Source organism: Henckelia pumila, chromosome 2 (assembly GCF_033568475.1).
Source record: "Henckelia pumila isolate YLH828 chromosome 2, ASM3356847v2, whole genome shotgun sequence".
Classification (NCBI taxonomy): domain Eukaryota; kingdom Viridiplantae; phylum Streptophyta; class Magnoliopsida; order Lamiales; family Gesneriaceae; genus Henckelia; species Henckelia pumila.
Genome location: NC_133121.1, coordinates 20,741,187 through 20,767,610, shown reverse-complemented (window position 1 = coordinate 20,767,610; position 26,424 = coordinate 20,741,187). Strand labels below are relative to the sequence as shown.

The 26,424-nt window shown below is 37.9% G+C and overlaps 1 protein-coding gene and 1 long non-coding RNA gene across 2 annotated transcripts; both read right to left on the bottom strand.

Annotated features, from left to right (window-relative positions):
- On the bottom strand, nucleotides 1-4,536 carry LOC140880758 (serine/arginine-rich SC35-like splicing factor SCL30A). Its single transcript, XM_073285496.1, has 6 exons — nucleotides 4,413-4,536; nucleotides 3,249-3,394; nucleotides 2,824-2,901; nucleotides 1,947-2,111; nucleotides 1,165-1,281; nucleotides 1-518 (listed from the first exon to the last, which is right to left on the bottom strand). The coding sequence occupies exons 2-6, from the start codon at nucleotides 3,392-3,394 to the stop codon at nucleotides 272-274; spliced, it is 753 nt and encodes a 250-aa protein (XP_073141597.1). The 5' UTR covers nucleotides 4,413-4,536; the 3' UTR covers nucleotides 1-271.
- Nucleotides 4,537-22,067: 17,531 nt separating this feature from the next.
- LOC140878770 (uncharacterized) lies at nucleotides 22,068-22,482 on the bottom strand. The gene is made up of 2 exons (XR_012149350.1): nucleotides 22,351-22,482; nucleotides 22,068-22,249 (listed from the first exon to the last, which is right to left on the bottom strand). It is a non-coding gene; the product is annotated as an uncharacterized lncRNA (long non-coding RNA).
- Nucleotides 22,483-26,424: the final 3,942 nt, after the last annotated feature.

Below are 26,424 nucleotides of genomic sequence, written 5' to 3'. Positions count from 1 at the left end.
TACACAAGATTTGACTCGCACATTCGAGAATCAATTCACAATTTAAAAGACCCACTTCATCCAAAACACAACCTAAGATCATATTCAGAATAGTGCACCGAGAGACGAAACAAAAGCCGCTCCACGAACGATCCAAACATCTAGTAATACAATATCAAGTCCTAAGGCTATGAAAAACCAACCAAACTGGAAAGTAATGAGTTAGGATACTAATTATTAGCTACAGGACGTCGTCTTCATTCTTTTCGCTAGTAGCTAAATCGCAAGGAGATTAATCCCTTGCCGCTTCCCTAGGATACTCTGAAGGATGCGGGCTTCGGCTTCTGCTACGGCTTGGGTTACGACCCCTGGCATAACCGGGACTCTGGCTACGGCTTCTTGAGCCGTACGGTGACCGTTCCCTCAGAGGGCTCCGACTATGGTTCCTTGGACCATCATAAGGTGGAGAATAGTCTGGCACAGGAGACCGCGAGAATGACTTCTCCCTACTAAGTCTTTTCTCCCTTGGGGAAACAGACCTGCAAAATCATTGTACTGTTCAGTAATAGTATTATGGTGCATGTCAGCAAAGTATAGCGAGAATTAAATTGACACGTATTCAACACAGAAAAACATATATGCATGCAAATTGCAAACCACCAAGTGCGCCGCAGGCTCATTTAGTATAAACCAAACATTCTGAATTGAGGAAGGAATAGAAATACAATTCCAGAGTCCCAACCTTACCCTTAACAGAGAAGCAATACTAAACAACCACCAGTCAAGTATCATGCACACAAGTATTTCTTCTAATGATCACCCTTCACTTTCTTTCTTAACTTTTCCCAATGTTTCGGAATAAAATAGCGGATTTATAATTGCACAATTTCATGATTCGATTTCAACTTTCAATCCGAGTAAAAGATGATTGTGGCGTCTGTAGCACAAGATATACACGAAGATGCATTGTATTTGAATGTATAATAAAACATCCGGTGGTTTACAATAGAAATGTGATGGCTTCTCATACAATTGATTCCAGCAAATATATTTAACCTGAGTACCTTGAAAATAATTGATCCTTATCCCGAATGCAGATTGCGGCTCCACATACAATTGATAGGATCGATTTTCAAGATATACATGCATACAAAATACGCTCACAGCTAATAAGAAATATCATACCTTGAGTATCTTCTCTTCGGGGGAGAGTAGTACTCACGGCTACGAGATCTGCCATATCGTGGTGGAGGGGAACGGGAATAACGTGGTGGAGATCGCCTTCGGTGATAATCACGAGCACTGCAACAGGTAAAGAACATAATAAATAAAGAAGTGCGAAGTTTGACAACTTTAACTTGATCTGACAATGGGGAGATCTGGAGGCTGAAACTGTGTGATAGGCATTTGAAATCCAAACAACTTATTATGATTCAACGCAAGAAAAAGTGGCCTGCACAAACAATTACTCACACGGTTTTTATCTTATTTTTTATTGCCTTGCAAGTCCTGTTCATGCTTGTTCAGCACATTAGAACGAAACATTCAAGTGCAATAAAAGCTCTGACTTTCTTACAAGCGATCTCTATAGTTGTAGAATGAAATTTTTGTGATCTTACCTAATCTTTTCATCCGACTCTCTTCGACACATGCATATAAAACATTACGCAAACAGATGAATGCCTGTTGATTAATTTTAAAAGCTTAGGTACCCTTTCTTCAATCTGTTTCCTCAAGTACATGTGATTTCTTAAACAGAATCTACTAGCAATTTAGTACACATAAATGTGCAGTTGAAAGATAACACATCCTACCAATCAATTGTTCAAAACTATATCTTGATAGCCCAAACGAATCCATCTCAACAAAAACAACATAATTGTTAAGTCAGCTAAATGGTAGAGAACGGAAAAAGGAAGCAACGAGAGCAATATAATAGCACAATAATATCGAAAAGAAAACTTTACCTCCCTCTGTCCCTAGCTCTCATTTCAGTCGGCTTCTTTCTATTCTCCTCTGCAAAGACAACAGTCAACTCCCGCCCTTGGAAGAGTTGATTATCCATCTGATATTTAGCTTCTGCAGCATCAGCAGGGTCCACGTACTGGACAAATCCAAAGCCTCGTGGATTACTGCCAGGGAATAATTTATTTAAAGAGCAAGGAAGCAAGTTAGTCGGCGCAACAGAAAGCTATTTTTCAAACAATTTTGTAAAAACATATGGCTGCATATCAACAACATTCCCCCTCAAAATAAAACCCCATGGGAAGTTCAAAGCCAATGATAAAGTAGAATTTGGAATGAATAAAAGCCAAAACAGTCAGTACACCTTACAGCCTCTGAAATTACCAGATGGATCCTGATCAAATTGATGGCTACATATGATTCCAAGAATATGGAAAGCCATGACAAATGCATAAGCAAGCACATGGCTGCTGACCTTGCAGGTGATATTTTAAGATGACTTGAAATTCTTCAAGACTTGAATCTTGAATCCTTCACATTGTATTCAAATCAGATTTTCTTCAAATCTTCATTACCATTAACATCACCATCAACTCCTTACTACTTGATTGACTTCAAGAAAACTCTTACAACTAGAATGTGTCAACAGAATGCTTACTACTTGATTGAAGTCTTCACAACTCTTACTTCACTGTTAAATCTCAAAAACTTTAATAAGGAAATTCAATTTCAGATGATTAAGTAGTAAACCATAAACTGAAAGCAGCAAACTCAGAACTTTACAATCAAGAAAAGTACAGTTCAACAATTTTTTACATGGTTATTATTAAAACACATTCTAGCTCAGTATACAGAAAAGGGACATTTGCACAAGCTTACCCGGAGTAATAATCCCTAGGTAAATAGATATCCTTCACGGGGCCAAATTGACCGAAAGGTCTTCTCAAGTCTTCTGGTCTGTTCAGGAAAAAAAACGAGCTTTGTTACTTATTCCCTTTTTGGAGGGAGGGGAGGAGGAGATGGAAGAGCAGAAAAAATATGTATAGAATTGACTTCACATGCCCCACATGAAAGAGCAAACAATCCTCAAAAAACTTGAAAAATGACGGATTGTGAAACAAAGCAAGGGAACTGTGTGGAATAATAAGCTTAGAGAATCTTCACTGCAGACTAACAATAAACCATAGCAAGTTCCAGGGGTTGTTTAATGCTACAATTTCATCTTGGGAATAACAAGAGCACGTGACATAGATAGTGCCTTCGCCTTCAATATGCACAAGGATAGAAGTTCAAGTAAATCTTACCTACAGTCATGGCGAAGATTTCGAACCAAAAGACTAGTAGGAGCATCACCAACACCGCCTCTACCATGGCGCCCCCTTGGGGCTGGGCTTCTACCTCTTCTTCCATAACCCCTTGGCGGTGATGGAGTGTAGCTCCTTCCCCTCATCTACACAATTTAAACAAAACAGGTCAAAGAGAATATAAAAAATCGTTGAAATTGACAACCAGTAAACACATACCACTGAAAAAAAAACCTTAAAAGCAAATCAGTAGTATAAAAAAAGGTAAAGGTGAGCATTAAGTAACAAATTGAAACATATCAAACAAATAGCAAATGGTTTCATCCATAATCAAATTAAAAACAATCAACCATGTTTTGCACAGAATGAGACATGTAATCGGAAGGAGAATACAGTCAAAATACATGAACTCGTAAACCAAGAGCATTGTTAACCACAAAAATTAAATTATATCACAAGTACATTGAAGAGCACTAACTATGTGTGTTAACGTGAAACCGCTATATAACCACATTCCTAGATGTTAATTACTAAAAATTTCAATGGCACCGAAGACAGTTTTTCTCACATTTTCTCCACTATAAAAAGTGGCTTAAAACTTACAATTTTTTAGTAAAATTAAAACAAATATTTAGAAAAGAACCGGGGGACCAAATGGCGACCAGTTAGAGCCAATACATGACAAATAGGCATCAGACCAGCAATCAAATCATTATAATCATCATTTCACTCTTAATTACCCCCAAATCATATGTAAAAAATGAAACCATGTATTTCAAAACACACGAAATCCCAATCTATAGATGTGTCATAGGGGAGAAAGAACAATTTTTTTCTAAAAAAAATTAGAGCTTGGTGACTAAATCTCATTCGAATCTCGGAAATACTCAACGATGCTCAAAACCCGCTTATTGAAGTTATACTGTTATAGAGCCTTTCAAACCCTGAAACCATCAAATAATTCACAAATTAGGGTTACCCAGCTCACGATATTTCACGGTTGCTACAAGGAAAACAGATCTGCGAGAATAAATTACGACCAACAACAACAACTAAAACGAAAAACCCTAATTGTGTGTTCCGTGTGCGCTAGCACGCACGAATCTAAGAATAACCCATGCACCAAAATACGTATAAAACGAGCAGAAATCATGGAGAAAGTACCTCAACTGAACAGATTCGGGATAATTGACCGAGCGGAGAGAACGAGTCGGCGGAAGGGTTCGACAGCAATCGTAGTAATGTTTCTTAGGGCAGAAGGTGATATATACACGACACGCGCAGTGAAATGCGATTTCTGTTTCTAAAGTGCGACCTTATAGAATGCGATTTCTTTTTTACGAAACGTTAAAAATAACATTCATGTTTAATCAATTTCTCCGTTTTCTTTACCTCAAAATCAGTTAATAGCTATGATAGTCAAATTTAAATATCTCTTTAATGATCAAGTTTATTGTTGAAAATTTGTTAATTTTTAAGTTTATTTGTTTGGATAAGTCAATTTTATTTATGGTGATACATTTTGTTGAATTCTTAGACTATTATTGAGATTATGTTTGTGTTTTGCATTTATTTGTGTTGTCATCGACTTATAGTTTGTATATTGATTCTATCTCATTACTTGTATTGTTCGAGAAAATGGTTCCCATAATTTTTTTTCATCTTGCATTTTTTTTTTCTTTTTCGTTGTGCTTTTTGGGATTTTATTGTTACATGTTGGATGCATATTTTTCTTTTTCGTTGTCCTTTTTGAAACTTTATTGTTACATGTTGGATGCATATTTTTCTTTTTCGTTGTGCTTTTTGGGACTTTATTGTTACATGCTCGATGTATAAAACCAGTTACTTTTCTAAAAAGTTAATTGTATATTTATTTCATAATAAGCTGGTTTTTATAATGGAAGTACAATGACGACGAACAACCCGTCAAAACACAGTCAGTCAGCCCATGGTCGAAAAAATTTCTGACTACGTCCCTGAGCTTCAGTGTATTCCTCCGACGCTCAAATCAAATTCTGACAATATGACCCCATGAAAATGAAATCGAACCTATTATTTATAGGGGAAAAAGTAATCAAAATTCAAACAAACACTTGTTTTAGCAATTCATAGGGGCTCGTGCCCTAGATTGGGAACTAAGTTGAGTTAATTGGTAAAAAAAATCTTCATGTCATATGTTTGATTAGGATTCGATTCCTATCAAAATTTTATTTTTTCTGCACTCCTTAATTAATAAAAAATTTGTCTATACTCCCTAGCTATGCCCATAAATCATTTTCGAAGTGAAAAAATAGGTATAAAAAACTATTTCAAATTTGGTATAAAAAAAAGTTTTCTTGATATAAAGTTTTTTGAGTTATATTTCATCTCTCTAAAAATAAATATATATATCATGATTTTGTACTCAATTTGAGGCAGTTGATGACATAAATATATAAATCAATACGTAAATTAAATATATTTTTTGTACTCAAATTTCTAAAATTATTGCACACAAATTGTTAGTTTTCGTGATTCCAAAAATACTAATATATGTACTGATTAATAATAAACAAGTACTTTAATATAAATATTTTGTACATAAACATGTATGTCTTCTGATATTAAGAAATTTGTTCCGATGTTATACTCAAAATCTTAATTTTTGTACCAGATCTGAAACTATCAGTACTCAAATATCATTGATATATACTCACTAAAATTAGATGGTCCAATCCAAGATCTAAGTCCAACCTAAGCCCAGATCTTAATTCCAGAGTGAACCCGAAACCAGCAAAGAGTGTTAGAGAGGGCCGGGAGGATATCCCGACGTAGCCTCTCTGACGCTCAAATCAGAGAATAAATAAGTGAAGAAGAGAGCTTGGACGCCCCTCAAAATGAAAGTGAATGAGTAGCAAATGAATCGAGCAAACACGATATTTATATGGGAGAAGATATGGAACCACGCGTATTTCGTATTGGACCACATGAGTGAGATTCACACGTTTATTCGTCTAGGACTCGCCCTTTTAGGGTGGTTCAAAATGTAACCTCGCCCTCGAGGCGAGGCTGAGCTAAGGGGCCTCGTTCTTAAGACGAAGCTTAGGCTAAGGGCTCACCCACCTCAGGTATGTTCTACCTTAGCTACTCTTCTCCGTCATCGTCATCCTTAACTCCTAGGCTCATCCTTGGTTTCTCAACTCCCAAGCTCATCTCAAACTCCTTAGCACATCTCTGAGCTCATCTTCACCCTTATCACCTCCATTAGCTACTATTGGTGCAACTCCAACTCCAATTCCAACTCCAATATGTCTTGCTTACTCTCATTGTAAGGTCCAAAAAGTCCACTAGCTTAATCACGGTTAATTGATTAAATTATATGATTTAATGCATGTTATTTAGAATGTTTAATTGTTATGTTTAATTATGTGATTAATTTAAATGCCTGAAATTTTAAGCATATGTATGATTTTAAAGTTTTTATGTTGGAATTAATCTTGGGTCGCAGGAACGAGTCTAGCCTTGAAACGAGTTAAGAAAATATTTTAAATTAAGTTTAAAGAGATGCAGTGTATTTTTATTTAAGTGGGAGAGTAAAAAAAATTTAAAGAATTTTAAGAGTAACTAATGGGCCGTGTTAAAGCCCATTAGTCACAAAATAAAAGCGTTCAGAATTTATTTCTGAACACTCATTTTGAACGCTCACTTTTCTTTTCTCAAAATCTCTCTCGAACACTGCGATCTTCAGGCTAGGGTTCTTCCACTTCTCAAGGCTCGATCGTTCCGCCGTCCAGGTTATTCCCAATCAGACGATTCAGGCAAGTTTTTACTGATTTTGAAACTCATTCAAGAATATATGTAGTTTGAAGGTAAAACCCTAGGTGTTTGATTGATGATCTATGCATGTTTCTTGAAAATTTTATGAGTATGTTGCTTGATTGTAATACGTGAAGCATTCCTGATGTGTTCGGTTCATGTTTATTGAGTTTTGAAAGATTTGAATGCAATATATCAGATTTTTGGGTAAAAGTAGTTATGAAGGTTTTTGACTCAAAATCTTTGAATGTTTGATGTATTGGTACAAGTTATTTTGAAATTTTGATGTTGTTGAATGGTATTTTTGATGGAAAATCGTCCCTAAGCAGTGTGGTTTTGAAAAAGAGCAGAAAAGATCAGTTTTTGGAAAAAGGAGTCGCGACGGCGCGCCCGCGCCTGAGTCGCGCATGACTGCGCACAGAAGGTGCGCCCGCGCTGCCAAGCAGAGCGCCCGCGCCGGTGGCAAAGCCGTGACGGCACGCCCGCGCTGTTGAGGCAGCGCGGCCGCACCTCAGGCTCGATTTTCCCACCCCATTTTATGAGTTTTTGAGTCCTAAAAATCATGATTTTGGTATTTTAATTATTTTTAAGAATGCCCATAAAGAAGTTTAAAGTTTTCAAGGTGCGAAACGGATAGAATGCCTCTCGTGGATCGGTCAAGTTATGTATTGCATGATTATGTGATTTTCTCATGAAATCTAATTTCTCATGAAATGTTTTGAAGGAATTTAAGCATGTAGCATCGCGAGAAATTTTATGTGCATGTTACGAGATTTATGAAAATGATATGATATGATTTGATAAGATGAATGATATGATACATGAAAAATATTTTGATGAATTATGCGTCTTGTGGTGATTATATGGGGTATGCACTTCGGGATGAGCTCCGGAGCTGCTATCCAAACATAGCTCACGGGATGATTATATGGGGTAAGCACTTCGGGATGAGCGCCGAAGCGGCTATCCAAAGAATGAAATTTTACGGGCGTAATGCCATATGCTTGTTGATCAACAGGAAACCATGAATGGCTCGTTATGACGGTTACCACACTACTCATACTTCATCACCTCAAATATTTTTATGTTATGGCTACATCAAAGTTATGTTTATTGCATGAAAGTTTAAGTTAATGTTTTTTTTTTAAAGTAGAAAATCCTTTTTCTGCCTGTTCTTGCTGAGTCTTTCGACTCACTATACTTGAATGGTGCAGGTAACGATGATGTGGATGCTTATATTGATGATTATGTGACCGGGCATTGAAGAAGAGGCCGGGGTCGGTCCAACGGGCAATGCATAAGTGTGAACGCTTTAGCTTGAGAGATGTTTTAAAAACATTTGTTTTATTTTTTTTTATTTGATGAGAGACAAACAAGTTTAATTTTTTTTAGTTGTTGGCCATGTTTGGCAAAGATTTTTAGATACTATTTTATTATGTGCAATTTTTATATGCTCCTTTTAATAAAGAAGATGATGCTTCCGCAAAATTTTTATTTTTACCAAATTTAAGTATGTATGTTTAAGTAACGTTTCGATTGTGAAATTGGGACGTTACACTCATGGACCGACCTTATCCCCTAGAGCTGGACCCAAGCCTTGGTTATTGACTATGTATTCGAATTGGGCCTAAGCGTGTAATGGACCCATTCACTGGATATCAATCATATATTAGTACCATATATTCAACATTTTATATCAATTTTCATCCATGAAAGAAATGTGGAAATAGGTAGTTCAAACAAAATTTTCTGACATGGAGATGGAATCTTAACTCATACTTGAAATTAGGGACTGAATCCAATTTCTCAAACTAAGTCCTCCATTTTACACGTAAGTAAATCCTCTTATGAGATCTTGTTGTACAAGATATAGAGAAAATTGTCTAGCTTTACCTCGGAAACATTACTTTTATTTATAAATAAAAAATAATCAATTTTGTGTGCTCGATGTAAATAGTCGGTCACCTAACCAATGGCAGAGTCAGCATTTCAACTCTACATGAGCTATAATTTTCACTCATATTCGTCTAAAATTTGAGAATATTTATGCTCTCGAGTTATTTTTTATTCAGATTCTAGTTGTTTACTTTTTTCTAAGTCTTTTTTATGGGTCGTGCTAAACTCTATTTCTTTTTAATTTTGAGCATCGGACTAACAATTCACTATAACGATCGCAATGAGTATCATTTTAGTTTTACTATCATTTTATCAAACAATCACGACACATATCTAAAAAATATTAAAATTAGAAGTTCATATTCTATATAAAATAATTATTTATTAAAACAAAATGTAATGATTTTAATTATTTATAAAAAATAAAAGTATAACACATATCATATAAAAATATTAAAATTAGAAGTTCATATTCTATATAAAATAATTATTTATTAAAACAAAATGTAATGATTTTAATTATTTATCAAAAATAAAATAATAATTTCAATTTTCATATCTACCGAATAACCAACGAGCATTAATAATTTTCTAAATAACCTATTTTCAACATTATAATTATCACCATCTTTAGATTGATAAAATTTAATATAAATCATAAACAAAAAATTAATTTTTAAAGAAACAAAAACAAAAGGGAAAGAAAGAATAATGATGTAGCAACCAGAATTCTATTTTACGAGCTTTCATGGTTAAAATTGGTTAAGGAATTTTAATATGATTAATCGGACCAAGAAATTGACTCCAAGATGTCAGAAAATGGTCCAAGAGCCAAAGTTGACTCGGGTAGTTCGGAAGGTCCAAACTATAGCCAAGGGAGCTAGATCGGAAGATCCGAAGTGATTAGACCAAGCAAAGGATTTCGGAAGCAAGATTGAAACTTATGAACGTGTGATCGGAACTTCCGAAGAGTTAGGCCATGATCACTAGTGACGTGTCGCCAGTGTTTAGAGACGTAATCGCATGCATGAGATCGGAACGTCCGAAGGTGTAGATCGGAGCTTCCAAACATGGTAGTTCGACACGTGGAATACATGCAAATTCTGAGCTTCTGAACTAGGGATCAGAGCTTCCGTACCATTGCTTATACTCGAGGGTCGGACGATAGCGAGGTGCTACGAGATTTGTGGCAGGGCTATGCTTGGGTCATGGCCTTCAACATATCAGCGGGCTGGCGATAGATGCAGGTATTGAAACGACCCTAACTCTATAATAAATAAATATGCGGAAATTTTTTTTTTTTTTTTTTTTTATACTACTAAATAAAATATGTACATATATGCCCATACATATATGCACAGAATAAAATAATGAAAATAAATACATGACTAAATAAATAAATAATTAAATACTTAAATAAAAGACATTCTATGAATTAAATAAATATCTGAGTCAACCCCATAATTTAAAAATATACTGCATAATTAAAATAAATAAAAAGTGTGCATGCACTAAAATACTTAATAAAATATTTCAAACACCTCAACCCAAATAAAATAATAAAATGTATCATAAGACATCAGCACGGTGACTCAGAAGCTGTCACGGTCACGGGGCTACTGCAGCGCTGCTCATACGTCCTCACCACCGGTAGGAGTAACCTGCTCCTCTACGTACTCACCTGCACCATATCAGTGTAGTGAGCCTAGAGGCCCAACATGCATACTAACAAGGGTTTAAAATAATTTAAATCAATTTAATACTAATACATACATATACATGAATGAGCATGCTTAAAATTTCATAACATAACTTACATAACTAACATAAATACATAACATACATAATATCATACATACTTGAGTTGTTGAGCATTTATTTTCTTAACATCGAATGGTCCTATCCGTAAGTGTGACCCATAGTGCGACTGATCAGTCTAAGAAACCATCGTACGAGGCTGGTGGCGAACCACCCATACATAAATGGCAGAAAACTGCCCATACATAAATGACAGAAACTGCCCATACATAAATGGCAGAAACTGCCCATACATAAATGGCCACACTACTTCAATTTCCACCTAAAATATTTTATTCGCTCAACCATAGAAATTAAATCATAGCATAAAAATTTATTTCATGAATGCATGTACTTAAATAAATTGTGTGTCCTTCATTTATATTTAATTCATTTTCTAATATCATATAAATATTCAAATAACTTTTCATGCATAAAAATAATTAAATATAAACTCCGGACACATGCAATTTCTCATGGTTTGATACAGCTGCTGGCCCTAGACGTGCAAGCCCATTAGCTTAAGACTTGGCCCATAAATCAACCAAAGCCCATTAATACTAACTTAGGCCCAAAAACACTGTCCCTGGCCCAATGGGCCCAAAAGCCCAATATCAGGCCCAATAACTTTCATAGGCTCCCAAGCCCATAAAAATTTCTGGCCAACTTAAAAATTTAAATAAAATTATTAAAAGCCCAAAAATAATTAAATTAACCCAAAATAATTTAATGGACCCTAAATAAATTAAATGGTACTAATTAAATTTTTGGGAATTTAATTAGCCCATTTAATTCCTAATTAACTTAAAAACTTAAAAATAAAATACCCGAGCCCAAATAAAATAACCCGGACCCGGACCCGACTAACTTAACCCATATTATTTTAGACCCGAACCGGACCACCTGACCCGACCCGGACCCACCATAAACCCTAGACCCGAACCCTAGTCATTCTACTCCTCTCGGCCGCCGAGGCTTGTGCAGCAGGCCTTCCCGGCCTGCTGCAGCCCAGCTCCGGCCGCCGTGGCCGGAGCCCCGCCGGCAGGACCTCCCCAGGGTCCTGCCGGTTCGAACCACCCCCTGGTCCGAACCCCATGCTGCCCCCACGTTGAACCCGATGCCTCCAAACCTAGAACCCTAAACTGCTACTCGGCCGAACCCATTGCTGAACAAGGTGACCACCTGGGCTTGTTTGGCTCGAACCACTCGAGCCACTCGAGCCCAGACCACGTTCCCACACCCCCGGAAGCCTAGCCATCAGCCGAACCATGCATGGATAGAAAAAAAACGTGAACATGCCATGAAATTCGAAGGTAATGCACCAACAACAAACTTCAAACGATTTTCTGAATAGTTCTTAAAAGATTCGGATGTCTACTGTAATATACATGATATATATACTGATATAGCAAAAAAAATAAGAAAATAACATGCCTTCCACCGAAGATAAGGATTTAACACGCGTAGGACGGACTTCGGGACGCCGGGACGACGATGGCTTGCTTGGAACCTTCGAAAATGGCTATGGAGTCTCCTTGAAGGTTGGCTCGGTGAAGGAGATGGTGGAAAGAATGTGACGGCTGATAGGTGAGGAAGAATGGATCGGCTAGGGTAGGGTTTGGTAGATTAGGTTTTATTTTGTATTAATTAAGATATAGGTTAAATAATAAAATAAAAAGGTTTTTTTTTTTTTTTTAAATAATTAAAATACAACTTAACTCTTAATTAAACTTTTAAAAATCTGATCACCTAAATAAAAATCTCGAAATAATAATTTAGGGGAATTTTAAAAATACTAAAAAGTCAATATTTTGACTAATTTTGGATAAAAATGACCCCTAAAATTAAATAAAATTAAATACTTAAAATTTTGGGATAATAAAACTCAAAATAATATTTTAAGGCTCCAAGAAGGCTCATAAAATAAATTGGGTGGAAAGTTGTCATCTCGTCCGTCCACGGTCCCGTCTACGCGATTAAATAATAAAATACTAAAAATCATAAAGATCACTAATTATGGGTTAAATGCTTAAAAATAAATTAAATCATGCATAAATAATTCACATAATTATTTAACCCATAAATCATAAATTTAAATAATTAAAAAAATCCTAATTATGCAGGCGGATTTATGTAATTAAAAATACCGGGTGTTACAATTCTCCCCCCCTTAAATTGAATTTCTTCCTCGAAATTAAAGTACTTACCCGAACAACTCCGGGTAGCGAGTCCTCATATCTTCCTCGGTCTCCCAAGTAGCTTCCTCCTCCGAGTGATTCAGCCACTGGACTCTGACCATCGGTATGACCCGTGTCCTAAGCCTCCGCTCCTCTCTAGCCAAGATCCGCACTGGTCTCTCCTCGTACACAAGATCTGGTGGCAACTGTAAGGGCTCGAAATCCAACACATGCGACGGGTTGGAGACATATCTCCGAAGCATGGATACATGGAAAACGTTGTGCACTGCCGCTAGCCCTGGAGGTAGAGCTAAACGATAGGCCAACGTGCCAACTCGCTCCAAGATCTCGAATGGCCCTATATATCTCGGATTAAGCTTGCCTCTCCGTCCAAAACGCGCTACTCCCTTCATAGGTGACACCTTCAAGAATACGTGATCACCTACTGCGAACTCCAAATCGCGTCGTCTGGCATCTGCATAACTCTTCTGCCGACTCTGCGCAGTCCTCATCCTATCTCGAATCTGCGTCACGATGTCAGCTGTCTGCTGCACAATCTCTGGACCCAACAAAATCCTCTCACCAACCTCATCCCAATGCACTGGAGATCTGCATCTCCTCCCATAAAGTGCTGCATATGGAGCCATACCTATAGACGACTGAAAGCTGTTGTTATAGGTAAACTCCACTAATGGCAGTCTAGTCTCCCAAGAGCCCCGAAAATCAATGACACAAGCTCTCAGAAGATCCTCGAGAACCTGGATCACTCTCTCAGACTGACCATATGTCTGGGGATGAAATGCTGTACTGAACAGAAGCCTAGTCCCCATAGCCGTGTGCAGACTCTTCCAAAACGCAGATGTGAATCTCGGATCTCTGTCTGACACAATAGACACTGGTATGCCATGCAGTCTAACAATCTCTCTAATGTAAAGCTCTGCATACTGTGTCAAAGTATAGTTAGTCCTTACCGGCAAGAAATGAGCTGACTTGGTGAGTCTATCCACAATCACCCAAATCGCTGTGCAACCTCTGGCACTCCTCGGCAAGCCAACCACAAAGTCCATCGTAATATTCTCCCACTTCCATTCCGGAATAGGGAGAGGTCTAAGAAGTCCTGCTGGACGCTGATGCTCTGCTTTGACTTGCTGACAAGTCAAGCACTCTGACACCACTCTCCCGATGTCACTCTTCATCCCAGGCCACCAATACAATAACTGCAAATCTCGGTACATCTTCGTACTTCCGGGGTGAATGGAGTACGGAGATGCATGAGCCTCTGCTAGAATCTCGGCTCTCAACTGATCAACGTTCGGTACCCACATCCTCCCACGGTACTGAACGATGCCATCCTCCACTGTATACAAGAGATTACCTCTAGCCTCATCTCTTTGTCGCCATCGCTGTAGCTCCTCATCAGTAGACTGTCCCTCTCTAATCCGATCTCGCAGAACTGGCTGCACCGTCAACACTGACAAGCTCGGTGCATGGCCACTCGGATAGCACTCCAAACCAAATCTCTGAATCTCGGTCTGTAGTGGTAGCTGTACAGTCAAACATGATATCACTGACGACTTCCGACTCAAAGCATCTGCCACTACATTAGCCTTACCCGGATGGTAGCTAATGTCACAGTCATAGTCCTTAACAAGCTCAAGCCATCTGCGCTGCCTCATGTTCAACTCCTTCTGGGTGAAGAAGTACTTGAGGCTCTTGTGGTCGGTGAAAATCTTGCACTTCTCGCCGTAAAGATAGTGCCTCCAGATTTTCAACGCAAATACCACTGCTGCAAGCTCCAAATCATGCGTCGGATAGTTCTGCTCATGAATCTTCAACTGTCGCGACGCATATGCGATAACTCTGCCACTCTGCATAAGTACTGCGCCCAAACCAAGCTTGGACGCGTCGGTGTACATCACTAACTCCTCATGTGGCACTGTCATAGCTAACACCGGTGCTGAAGTAAGTGCATCCTTCAGCTGATCAAAGCTCCTCTGACAATCTGGACTCCAACTATACTTCGCGTTCTTCTTGGTCAAGGAAGTCAAGGGTACTGCAATAGAGGAAAAACCCTTGATGAACTTCCTATAGTATCCTGCTAAACCCAAGAAGCTACGAATCTCCGAAGCATTCTTTGGAATCCCCCAATCCCTCACTGCCTGCACCTTGGACTGATCCACTGCGATCCCGTCCCTAGAAATAATGTGGCCTAGAAACGCCACCTGCTCCAACCAAAACTCACACTTACTGAACTTTGCAAACAGTCGATGCTCCCTCAAAGTCTGCAAGGCTGTATGCAAATGCTGTGTATGCTCCTCAATGCTCCTCGAGTAGATCAATATGTCATCAATGAATACAATGACAAACTGATCTAGATACGGCTGGAAAACACGATGCATGAGATCCATAAAAACTGCTGGAGCATTGGTCAACCCAAAGGGCATCACCAAGAACTCATAGTGTGACGCCCGGGGCTGAGGAGGCAGGGAGTGATCGCCGGTGCCAAGAGGTTGCACGGACAATGAGCGGCTCCTGGTAGGCTTCTAGGCGGAGGGAGACATGAATGAATCGATCCCGTGCCGGAATGAGAGGGGATTCTGAGACTGTGTAGGTATGGGACTACATAGTTGAGGAGGGTTTAAAAGATTTCATATGTACTGCTCATATCAAGAAGGTGCATCTTCTTTTCGGGAGCTCATCACATAAGAACTCCAAAGTTAAGCGTGCTTGACTTGGGGAAATTATAGGATGGGTGACCCCCTGGGAAGTTTTCCAGGGTGCGTGTGAGTGAGGACATAAGCACGCTGAAAAGACTCGTCTTGATACAGTGGGTCGTTACACATAGTGCCCATATCGTGTCCTAAAGGCAGTCTTAGACACGTCTGAATCTCTGACTCTCAGCTGATGATAACCAGATCGCAGATCGATCTTGGAGAATACCGAAGCTCCCTGCAACTGATCGAATAAATCCTCTATCCTCGGTAGCGGATACTTATTCTTCACTGTGACTCTGTTGAGCTCTCGGTAGTCAATGCACAATCTCATGCTGCCGTCCTTCTTCTTCACAAACAACACTGGAGCTCCCCATGGAGAAAAGCTAGGACGAACAAAGCCCTTCTCCAACAGCTCCTGAATCTGCTCCTTCAACTCTCTCATCTCTGTAGGAGCAAGTCGATATGGTGCCTTAGAGATAGGCACAGTATCTGGCAACAACTCAATACTGAACTCCACCTCTCTCACTGGTGGAACTCCTGCCACATCGTCAGGAAAAACATCTGGATAGTCACATACCACCTCTATGTCTGATAAAGATCTGCTAGAAACATCCGAGGTAGTGACCACACTAGCAAGAAAACCCTGACATCCATGGCGCAACAGTTTCCTCGCACGAACAAGTGATATCATCTGAGGAATACTGCTAGACTGAGATGCAAAGAAAGTAAACATCTCACCTCCTGTTGGCTTCACTGACACTGTCCTACGTCGGAAATCAATCGAAGCTCCATTAACTGATAGCCAGTCCATACCCAAAATCAAGTCAAATCCAGTCAATGGAAGAACCACTAGATCTGCTCGAATGGAGTGTCCCTGCAACTCCAATGCCAGATCCCTGATGACACTAGTGGTAGTGATAATCTGTCCGGATGGCATGGTAACATCGTAACCACTGTCTACAACCTCCGGTGAAATGCCTATCCGTCTGATAAAATCTCGGGAGATAAACGAATGCGTGGCTCCTGAATCTAGCAACGCAAACGTGGAGTTGCCTCCAACTAGAATTCTCCCTGCACGCAGAAGATTCCCAACAATTCATACCACTATGCTCCCAAGGTTAAAACACTAAAATCCTTAATTCTAATCACAAAGAAACAAGATTCTTATTCTAGCATGCTCATAATTAAACTCATGTAACAGGCATTCAGATATAATCGCAATTAAACAAAAGCAAAGAATTGAAAAAGTTCTAGGGGTTAGGTATACCGGTGATCAAGGAGGTATCTGGGTCTGCCTCCTCAGCCTGCATCACATAAACTCGCCCACTGACATTCTGCCTCTTCGGGCAGTTGGAAATCTGATGCCCTGGCTCCTTGCAACGATAGCAGACTCCTGCTCCCATAAGACACTGCCCGGAATGCATCTTCTGACACTTCGGACATACTGGATATCTCCCTGGAGTAGGGGCCCCGCCCCTAGTCTGCTGCTGTGGCTTCCCCTGAGGCCTCTGCTGATTCGGGCCCTTAGATGACCCTGTAGACTGTTTCTTCGCAGGTGGCTGCGAAGATGGTCGCTGATACCCTGTCTGCACAAACTGCCTCTTACCCTGCTGCTCTCTCTGTATCTCCCTCCGTCCCTCCTCGGAACGCAAGGCCCTGCTGACTGCAGACTCATATGTAAAGACGTCTGCCATACGTACGTCATGCCTGATCTCAGCCTTCAGGCCCTCCACAAACTGTCGCAGCTTCTCCTGCGGACTATCAGCAATCATGGGCACAAAGTGACAGCCCCTCTCAAACTGGCTCACATACTCCACAACCGACCTGTCCCCCTGACGGAGACTCATGAACTCACGGATCATGCGACTGCGCACATCCTCGGTGAAGTACTTGGCGTAGAAGATACGCCTGAACTCGGCCCACGTCAGTGTAGGTAGATGGACCCCTCTGACTGCACCCTCCCACCAAAGGGCTGCATCGCCTCGCATCATGTACGTCGCACAGCTCACCCTGTCGGTGTCTGTGATCCCCATATAATCGAAGATGGACTCAAGAGAGCGAATCCATCCCTCAGCCACCAACGGATCGGTGGTCCCCACAAACTCCTTAGGCCCCTACTTCTGGAACCTCTCTGCGACGTCCTCCTCGTGGGACAGTCTGGGACGGGCAGCCTGCTGCTCCAGCAAGGCAGTAATACCCGCCATCATCGTGGCACTGGCCTGCTCCAGTGCTGTCATGGGGTGCTGCTGAGGTGGCGGTGGAGGCGGAGGTGGATGTGGAGGTCTCCCACGTCGATTCACCTGTCTGGGAGGCATTCTGCACCACCACATATTTATTTACGTAAATCGCCTTGCATAACTAAGTGTTTAAAATTTAAGGCTAACTTAAATTATAGAAATTAAATCATACTATAAACATTAAAACTTACAGACCGGTAGCGTGGATTTCTGAGCTAGCATAGCAGTAGTGACCCCTCCAAGAACCGTGCTCTGATACCAACTGAAACGACCCTAACTCTATAATAAATAAATATGCGGAAAATTTTTTTTTTATTTTTATTTTTTATACTACTAAATAAAATATGTACATATATGCCCATACATATATGCACAGAATAAAATAATGAAAATAAATACATGACTAAATAAATAAATAATTAAATACTTAAATAAAAGACATTCTATGAATTAAATAAATATCTGAGTCAACCCCATAATTTAAAAATATACTGCATAATTAAAATAAATAAAAAGTGTGCATGCACTAAAATACTTAATAAAATATTTCAAACACCTCAACCCAAATAAAATAATAAAATGTATCATAAGACATCAGCACGGTGACTCAGAAGCTGTCACGGTCACGGGGCTACTGCAGCGCTGCTCATACGTCCTCACCACCGGTAGGAGTAACCTGCTCCTCTACGTACTCACCTGCACCATATCAGTGTAGTGAGCCTAGAGGCCCAACATGCATACTAACAAGGGTTTAAAATAATTTAAATCAATTTAATACTAATACATACATATACATGAATGAGCATGCTTAAAATTTCATAACATAACTTACATAACTAACATAAATACATAACATACATAATATCATACATACTTGAGTTGTTGAGCATTTATTTTCTTAACATCGAATGGTCCTATCCGTAAGTGTGACCCATAGTGCGACTGATCAGTCTAAGAAACCATCGTACGAGGCTGGTGGCGAACCACCCATACATAAATGGCAGAAAACTGCCCATACATAAATGACAGAAACTGCCCATACATAAATGGCAGAAACTGCCCATACATAAATGGCCACACTACTTCAATTTCCACCTAAAATATTTTATTCGCTCAACCATAGAAATTAAATCATAGCATAAAAATTTATTTCATGAATGCATGTACTTAAATAAATTGTGTGTCCTTCATTTATATTTAATTCATTTTCTAATATCATATAAATATTCAAATAACTTTTCATGCATAAAAATAATTAAATATAAACTCCGGACACATGCAATTTCTCATGGTTTGATACAGCTGCTGGCCCTAGACGTGCAAGCCCATTAACTTAAGACTTGGCCCATAAATCAACCAAAGCCCATTAATACTAACTTAGGCCCAAAAACACTGTCCCTGGCCCAATGGGCCCAAAAGCCCAATATCAGGCCCAATAACTTTCATAGGCTCCCAAGCCCATAAAAATTTCTGGCCAACTTAAAAATTTAAATAAAATTATTAAAAGCCCAAAAATAATTAAATTAACCCAAAATAATTTAATGGACCCTAAATAAATTAAATGGTACTAATTAAATTTTTGGGAATTTAATTAGCCCATTTAATTCCTAATTAACTTAAAAACTTAAAAATAAAATACCCGAGCCCAAATAAAATAACCCGGACCCGGACCCGACTAACTTAACCCATATTATTTTAGACCCGAACCGGACCACCTGACCCGACCCGGACCCACCATAAACCCTAGACCCGAACCCTAGTCATTCTACTCCTCTCGGCCGCCGAGGCTTGTGCAGCAGGCCTTCCCGGCCTGCTGCAGCCCAGCTCCGGCCGCCGTGGCCGGAGCCCCGCCGGCAGGACCTCCCAGGGTCCTGCCGGTTCGAACCACCCCTGGTCCGAACCCCATGCTGCCCCACGTTGAACCCGATGCCTCCAAACCTAGAACCCTAAACTGCTACTCGGCCGAACCATTGCTGAACAAGGTGACCACCTGGGCTTGTTTGGCTCGAACCACTCGAGCCACTCGAGCCCAGACCACGTTCCCACACCCCCGGAAGCGAAGCCTAGCCATCAGCCGAACCATGCATGGATAGAAAAAAAACGTGAACATGCCATGAAATTCGAAGGTAATGCACCAACAACAAACTTCAAACGATTTTCTGAATAGTTCTTAAAAGATTCGGATGTCTACTGTAATATACATGATATATATACTGATATAGCAAAAAAAATAAGAAAATAACATGCCTTCCACCGAAGATAAGGATTTAACACGCGTAGGACGGACTTCGGGACGCCGGGACGACGATGGCTTGCTTGGAACCTTCGAAAATGGCTATGGAGTCTCCTTGAAGGTTGGCTCGGTGAAGGAGATGGTGGAAAGAATGTGACGGCTGATAGGTGAGGAAGAATGGATCGGCTAGGGTAGGGTTTGGTAGATTAGGTTTTATTTTGTATTAATTAAGATATAGGTTAAATAATAAAATAAAAAGGTTTTTTTTTTTTTTAAAATAATTAAAATACAACTTAACTCTTAATTAAACTTTTAAAAATCTAATCACCTAAATAAAAATCTCGAAATAATAATTTAGGGGAATTTTAAAAATACTAAAAAGTCAATATTTTGACTAATTTTGGATAAAAATGACCCCTAAAATTAAATAAAATTAAATACTTAAAATTTTGGGATAATAAAACTCAAAATAATATTTTAAGGCTCCAAGAAGGCTCATAAAATAAATTGGGTGGAAAGTTGTCATCTCGTCCGTCCACGGTCCCGTCTACGCGATTAAATAATAAAATACTAAAAATCATAAAGATCACTAATTATGGGTTAAATGCTTAAAAATAAATTAAATCATGCATAAATAATTCACATAATTATTTAACCCATAAATCATAAATTTAAATAATTAAAAAAATCCTAATTATGCAGGCGGATTTATGTAATTAAAAATACCGGGTGTTACAGGTATAGTCCGAGATCCCTATTAATATTAAGGAGTATCTAATAGCTTAGTCAAGAATTTTAGATTTGTATTAGTGATGCATGATTATCTTGACTTGTAGTGATAGACTGTAGATGCCTGAACATCTAGGACAACCGTTGAGGTATATAAGTACTAACTGAGATAGCCAGTGAGTATTCATGCTTATATGTTGCATTTTGTGACATGATACATGTTTTACTACTTTGATATATCATGTTACATGTGCATATATCATGTTGAGCCTGTTTCTCATTCGAAATAAGCCTTTCTAGTAGGGTCGCTCAGCCCTTGTCTTTGGATGGTTAGACGCTGAGAGTCACAGTGGCCGATGAGTCAAGCAGACTCTAGTGTTCTTGGACATTGTATATCCACGCCCAATTTAGAGTGAGGGAGTTACCCAATGGTTTGAGTCCCCGATGGTACTACTCACATTTTGGCGCCAGTCTGAGCAGGATTTGATCAGTATACCCAGTTACTCAGTCATTCATTTTTCATGCATCATATCAGTATGTTTACTCATGCTTTACGTTCTGAGCATAGTACTTCACTCACATCCATGTTATTGTGTTTCTTGGACACCGCTTTTGGCAGGGAAGTTGCGGGTGTGTACCTTGGACTTGAGTATAGTTGGTTACCAAGGATGGGTTTCAGATTTTGCTGCTAGGTTACTGTTAATTGATTTAAGTTGATATTTTGATTGGGTTGTATTATTCTTTCACTTTAGATTTTATTTACCGGTTGTATTCTGTCGGTTTAGTATTTTTGTTTATTTTTCGCAGTATCTCTAATTATTGTATTGCATGCTTATTTAAACTCTGGTTAGTAGGTGCACTACAAGAAAAACGGCCAAAGACAACGCTTTTTTCGCGTTCTTAATGTCTCCGAAAAAGCGTTGTCGTAGCCAGTGTTGTAAAAGACCACGCACAAAGACAACGCGGAAAAAGCGTTGTCATTTCTGGAAAAGACAATGCTTTTTAAAGCATTGTCGTATCTAAAAACGACAACGCTTTTTCCGCGTTGTCTTTGTCACAAAAAAGCGTTGTCGTAGTTTAAAAGCTTTTTAAACGTTGTCTTTTTTAGTAACAACAACGCTTTTTCCACCTACGACAACGTTTAAAAAGCGTTGTCTTTTCTCAAATAAAAAACAAAAAAAATATAATTAACAAATTTTCAATATTATCACTCAATATTCAAATTTTTTGAAAATTAAATATAATATACAATATTTCAATATTATAAATCATTCAAATATAACAAAAATCATTCAAATATAACAAATAATCGAATTCTTCATGTTCATCTCGGCCATTTGCGCTATGCTTTCTGCCTCAAACCGGAGTCGGCGATCATACCAACTCTCAGAATGCTAAATCCATTTGGAGGACTGGAAATGTGCTGAACAATAGCAGCAAACAAGAATAACATTTCAAAGTCATGGTTATGAATGTCACAATAAATCAAACATCAAAGAAGAAAAGTAAAATGAAAACAAATACATAATCCGCATACTGAAAATGTGCTCCTCATCATCCAAAAGCTCCAGCCCCGCATCATTTCAAGAAACCTTCTTTTTCAATTAATCACCTCTCAGGCTTGACGAACGTTTTGAGAGATAACTTTGTCTAATAGTTTGAACCTGAAACTGCAAGTCTGAAGTTTCAGACTAGCATTCAACACAGAATACAATAAAATAGTAGTAGAGATAAAAAGTTCAGTAATGAAAAAATAATTATTCATAGCCACAGTCTAAGGCTTAATTTCAACTTCGAAAACTGCATATTTAATCCATATAGAAGAAATAATTATAGCATTCCTTTAAATCCAGATTCAGAAAAGTTTACGTACACATACAACGGATTACCATTTGAACCCTCGCGATGAGACTCATTCTTGATTTACCCCAAATATTTTCAACTGGCTAGCTCTGTTCTTCATAAAGTTCTGGATCAGTTATCCTAATGAATCAATCCAAATCCACAAATTTTCAAGTGTGTTATATATATTTATATGTAAACATACGTGTTGAGATCACAGGTATTTATAGAGCTAGCTTAACATGTGGAAGAAAATGCTAATATATGAGGCAATTAAGGAAGAAGTAAAATTGGGCAATAGATCCAAATTTTTCTTCGTAATTTGCTTGCTTTAATATAAAGGTAGGATTCATCATAAGCCCCATATTATCTATGGGCATTCTATAGAAATACACGCATGATAGAATACTAGATGAGAAGATGGTAACAATCACCATAAATCAAAATTAATGCACACACGACTAAAACCCAAGAGCTAGTAGTGATTCACAATGTATGTCCCAAAAAAGTATGTGGAAGTCACCTGTATAAAGTAAATTGCGCAATTACTCGAAATATAGAAAACTCTCAGTTTATCTGTTGGAAAACTTCTAGCCTGACCAAGAACAACAATTGAATTTTTAGTCAATTCTTCATGTAAAATCAAGCTAAAAAATATTTGACACACCAGTCAAGACAAAGAAAGTTATTCCATGTAATTATTGTGTTCACGAGTATTACCTGATGATAAATCTCTGCCCAAAAAAGGACAAGAAGCGTGTATGTGTAGAAGAACAAAAGGCCAGGAAGATCCAACAGTACCAAAGTGAAAGCCTGACAAAAAACATATATAAATACACATTTCATTGATTAAGAATCGATCATGACAAGTGTCCAGTAACTTCAAGGCCTAAAAATGCAAAGTAAATTCACAAATTGTCATAGGTATTAATCTCATGTTCACGTGGAGGGGCATGACACATGCTGCCACATAAAAAGAACATAGTAATTGGACTAGCTATCTTGGACCTTTTATCTGAACCAAACAATTCTATAAGGCAGTGACACCGTAACTTGTATGTAAGATGAAGCTCTCTTCTATTTCCTCCGTAATCCCAACAAAAAAGCCGCTAAAAAGGTGTCACAAATAATATCATGCTAAAAGCGCTTGTTGTATGAATGAACCCGATACATCAAGAACACCATCATCAAGGCAGAAAGCAACCAACAATGGACTCTAATAGAAAATATTGGAACTATTGTCTGTATATGGTATACCATTTATTGAATCATAGGAATTCCAACCTCTTGGACTAAAATAATTCAAGGAAAAGAAAGTTTGAAGAAAATGTGGTGGGAATCAGTTAAGAAGTACATTTATAGTAGATATGGAGAATCTTACCTTGGGATGCAACTAAAAAACTAGCTTGTGAAATCCAAATGAAACAGCACGGGCTGCAATTTGTAGCTTGTGATTAATCTAATGAAATATGAACACAAGAAAATCGAGTAATTTGTTTTAATACTACCTCCATTCACAATAAAATTCATGAAGTGGAAAACCTTCTGAGTGGTCCAACCATACTCAGGCACCCTCCGTTCAATTCTTATTAGTTGAATCTGCACAAAGTTCACACACACTCAAGTTGGAATATTCAAAATAACCTAGCAAATTGATTGCAACAGAATACAGTAGTACATAGATAGAAACAGAAATACATACTGAGAAACTAATCGAACACAATAGTTCATAGATAGAAAGGAATCTGAAAATTCAATAAAAATATATTATAAAATATCAATCTTCAACAGTTGCACATGCACAACTCCAAAAGGATCAAATCAATTTTACTCTATGTTTCAACTTTCAATCAGTTTGAGTGATACAACGACAAAAACTACGGTTCGAAATGCATAGTAAAATTTAAACATCCACTCGACTAGTCTATATAATGCTATTGCTATTCAGGATTCATCAATTGCACCTGCTCCCCTCTGCATTCTAATAACCATAACATGAAAAGGTAGAATTTGAGGATGGCAACACGTAATAATCACGCTGTCTGACTTAAATTACAGACAATAAGAAGAAATATAAACAAACATAAGTATAAGACATGTATTGTCTAAATTAACCAAAACCAGTGTTGCGATTCAGAGAAAATGTTAGCCTTAATGTCCAATATTTCTTATAAATATATATAGGGTAATTGAAAATCTCACAAGTCACAACTTAATTAGATATCGTAGAACGTGTTAGTTTCTTATAAACTAAGAAAAATATATTGTATTTAGTTTGAAGAAATATGTTCAGGCACATAAGATTCCTAGTCATGCCACAAAACAATTTCAACGTGGAACATTCTCAAATTAACAATTTAGCCACACACAAAAAGCTAGTAATTCCACACCACGTGATATTCCTCAGAAAAATGAAATGATTCAGGATAAAAGAAAATGAGCAGGAAATTACAAGCAAAGGGAACAAGGGACAAGAAGACGTACGGAGTTTTCAGAAGCTGTCGGATCGGCGGAATAGACTGAAATTAAACGTATGGAGCTACAGAAGATGTCGGATCGGCAGTGTTGGGGAGCGTCGGTGTTGAATGAGAGAAAAAGGAGAAAGGGATCGGAGGGGAGAAGTAATCGAGAAGAAATGGGAGAAGGGGTCTGATTTGGGGATTTGGGTATTATTATTTATTTTATGTTTTATTTTAAATAAAAATAATATTTTTTCTACAACACTTTTTAAAAAGTGTTGTGCTACATGGGAAAAAAACGCTAATAGACAACACTTTTAAAAGCGTTGTCTTTGACAAAAAAAAAACGCTGATTGACAACGCTTTTTTAAAAAAGCGTTGTCTTTGAGTAATAAAAAACATATAACCACAACGCTTTTTGCTAAAAGCGTTGTCTTTTAAAAAAAGACAACATTTTTCACTAAAAACGTTGTCTTTTAAGTGTTGTGTTTGTACATTTTTCTTGTAGTGGTGATCTGGGTAAGGTCACTACACTTGAATTGGGTCGACCTGTAGGCTTTTGATGAGACATTCCCCCACAGGGTATCATGCACCAGTATCCTACTCTCAATTCATAGTTAATCAAATGTTAGAACTCTGATTAGTAGATTTTCCAACATGTCGATATACACTATCTTAAACATAATAATTCAAACAAAATGAAGTAATAACATTTTTTTTTTTTTTTAAAGAAACCATAAATATAATTAATAACATGTAAAGGCATTTCCAACCCTCCTCTATAATGGAAGATTCCTCCATTATAGAGGAAGTTTAGCATCTCCAACCATCTCTATAATGCAACATTGATCCTCCATTCCTCACTATACATTTGGAGACATTTTTGGAGGATGACATTAATTAAGGCTATCTCCAACTCATATCCTCTCTTTTTCATCTTCTATCATCTAAAATAAAGATCCGCGATCTCTATTTTCAAAAAACTTCTCCAATCCATATCATCTAAATATTACCAAATACTCAATTTTTTTTATTTTTTTTCTTTTACAACACACATATATATAATTTAATAATTACATAATATATCTTTCAACTAAATTAATTTGATAAGATTCAACTAAAAATTGTGTAATATATTAATAATTATGTATTATATAATTAAACATATAAAAAATTAAAATTTACTCGACTCGATTTTTTTTAAAAATACATTTATTTGGTCATTAAATTGCAAAAATTCAAAATAATTACATTGCAAACAACACAAAACATTAATCATACATACATAAAATATAAA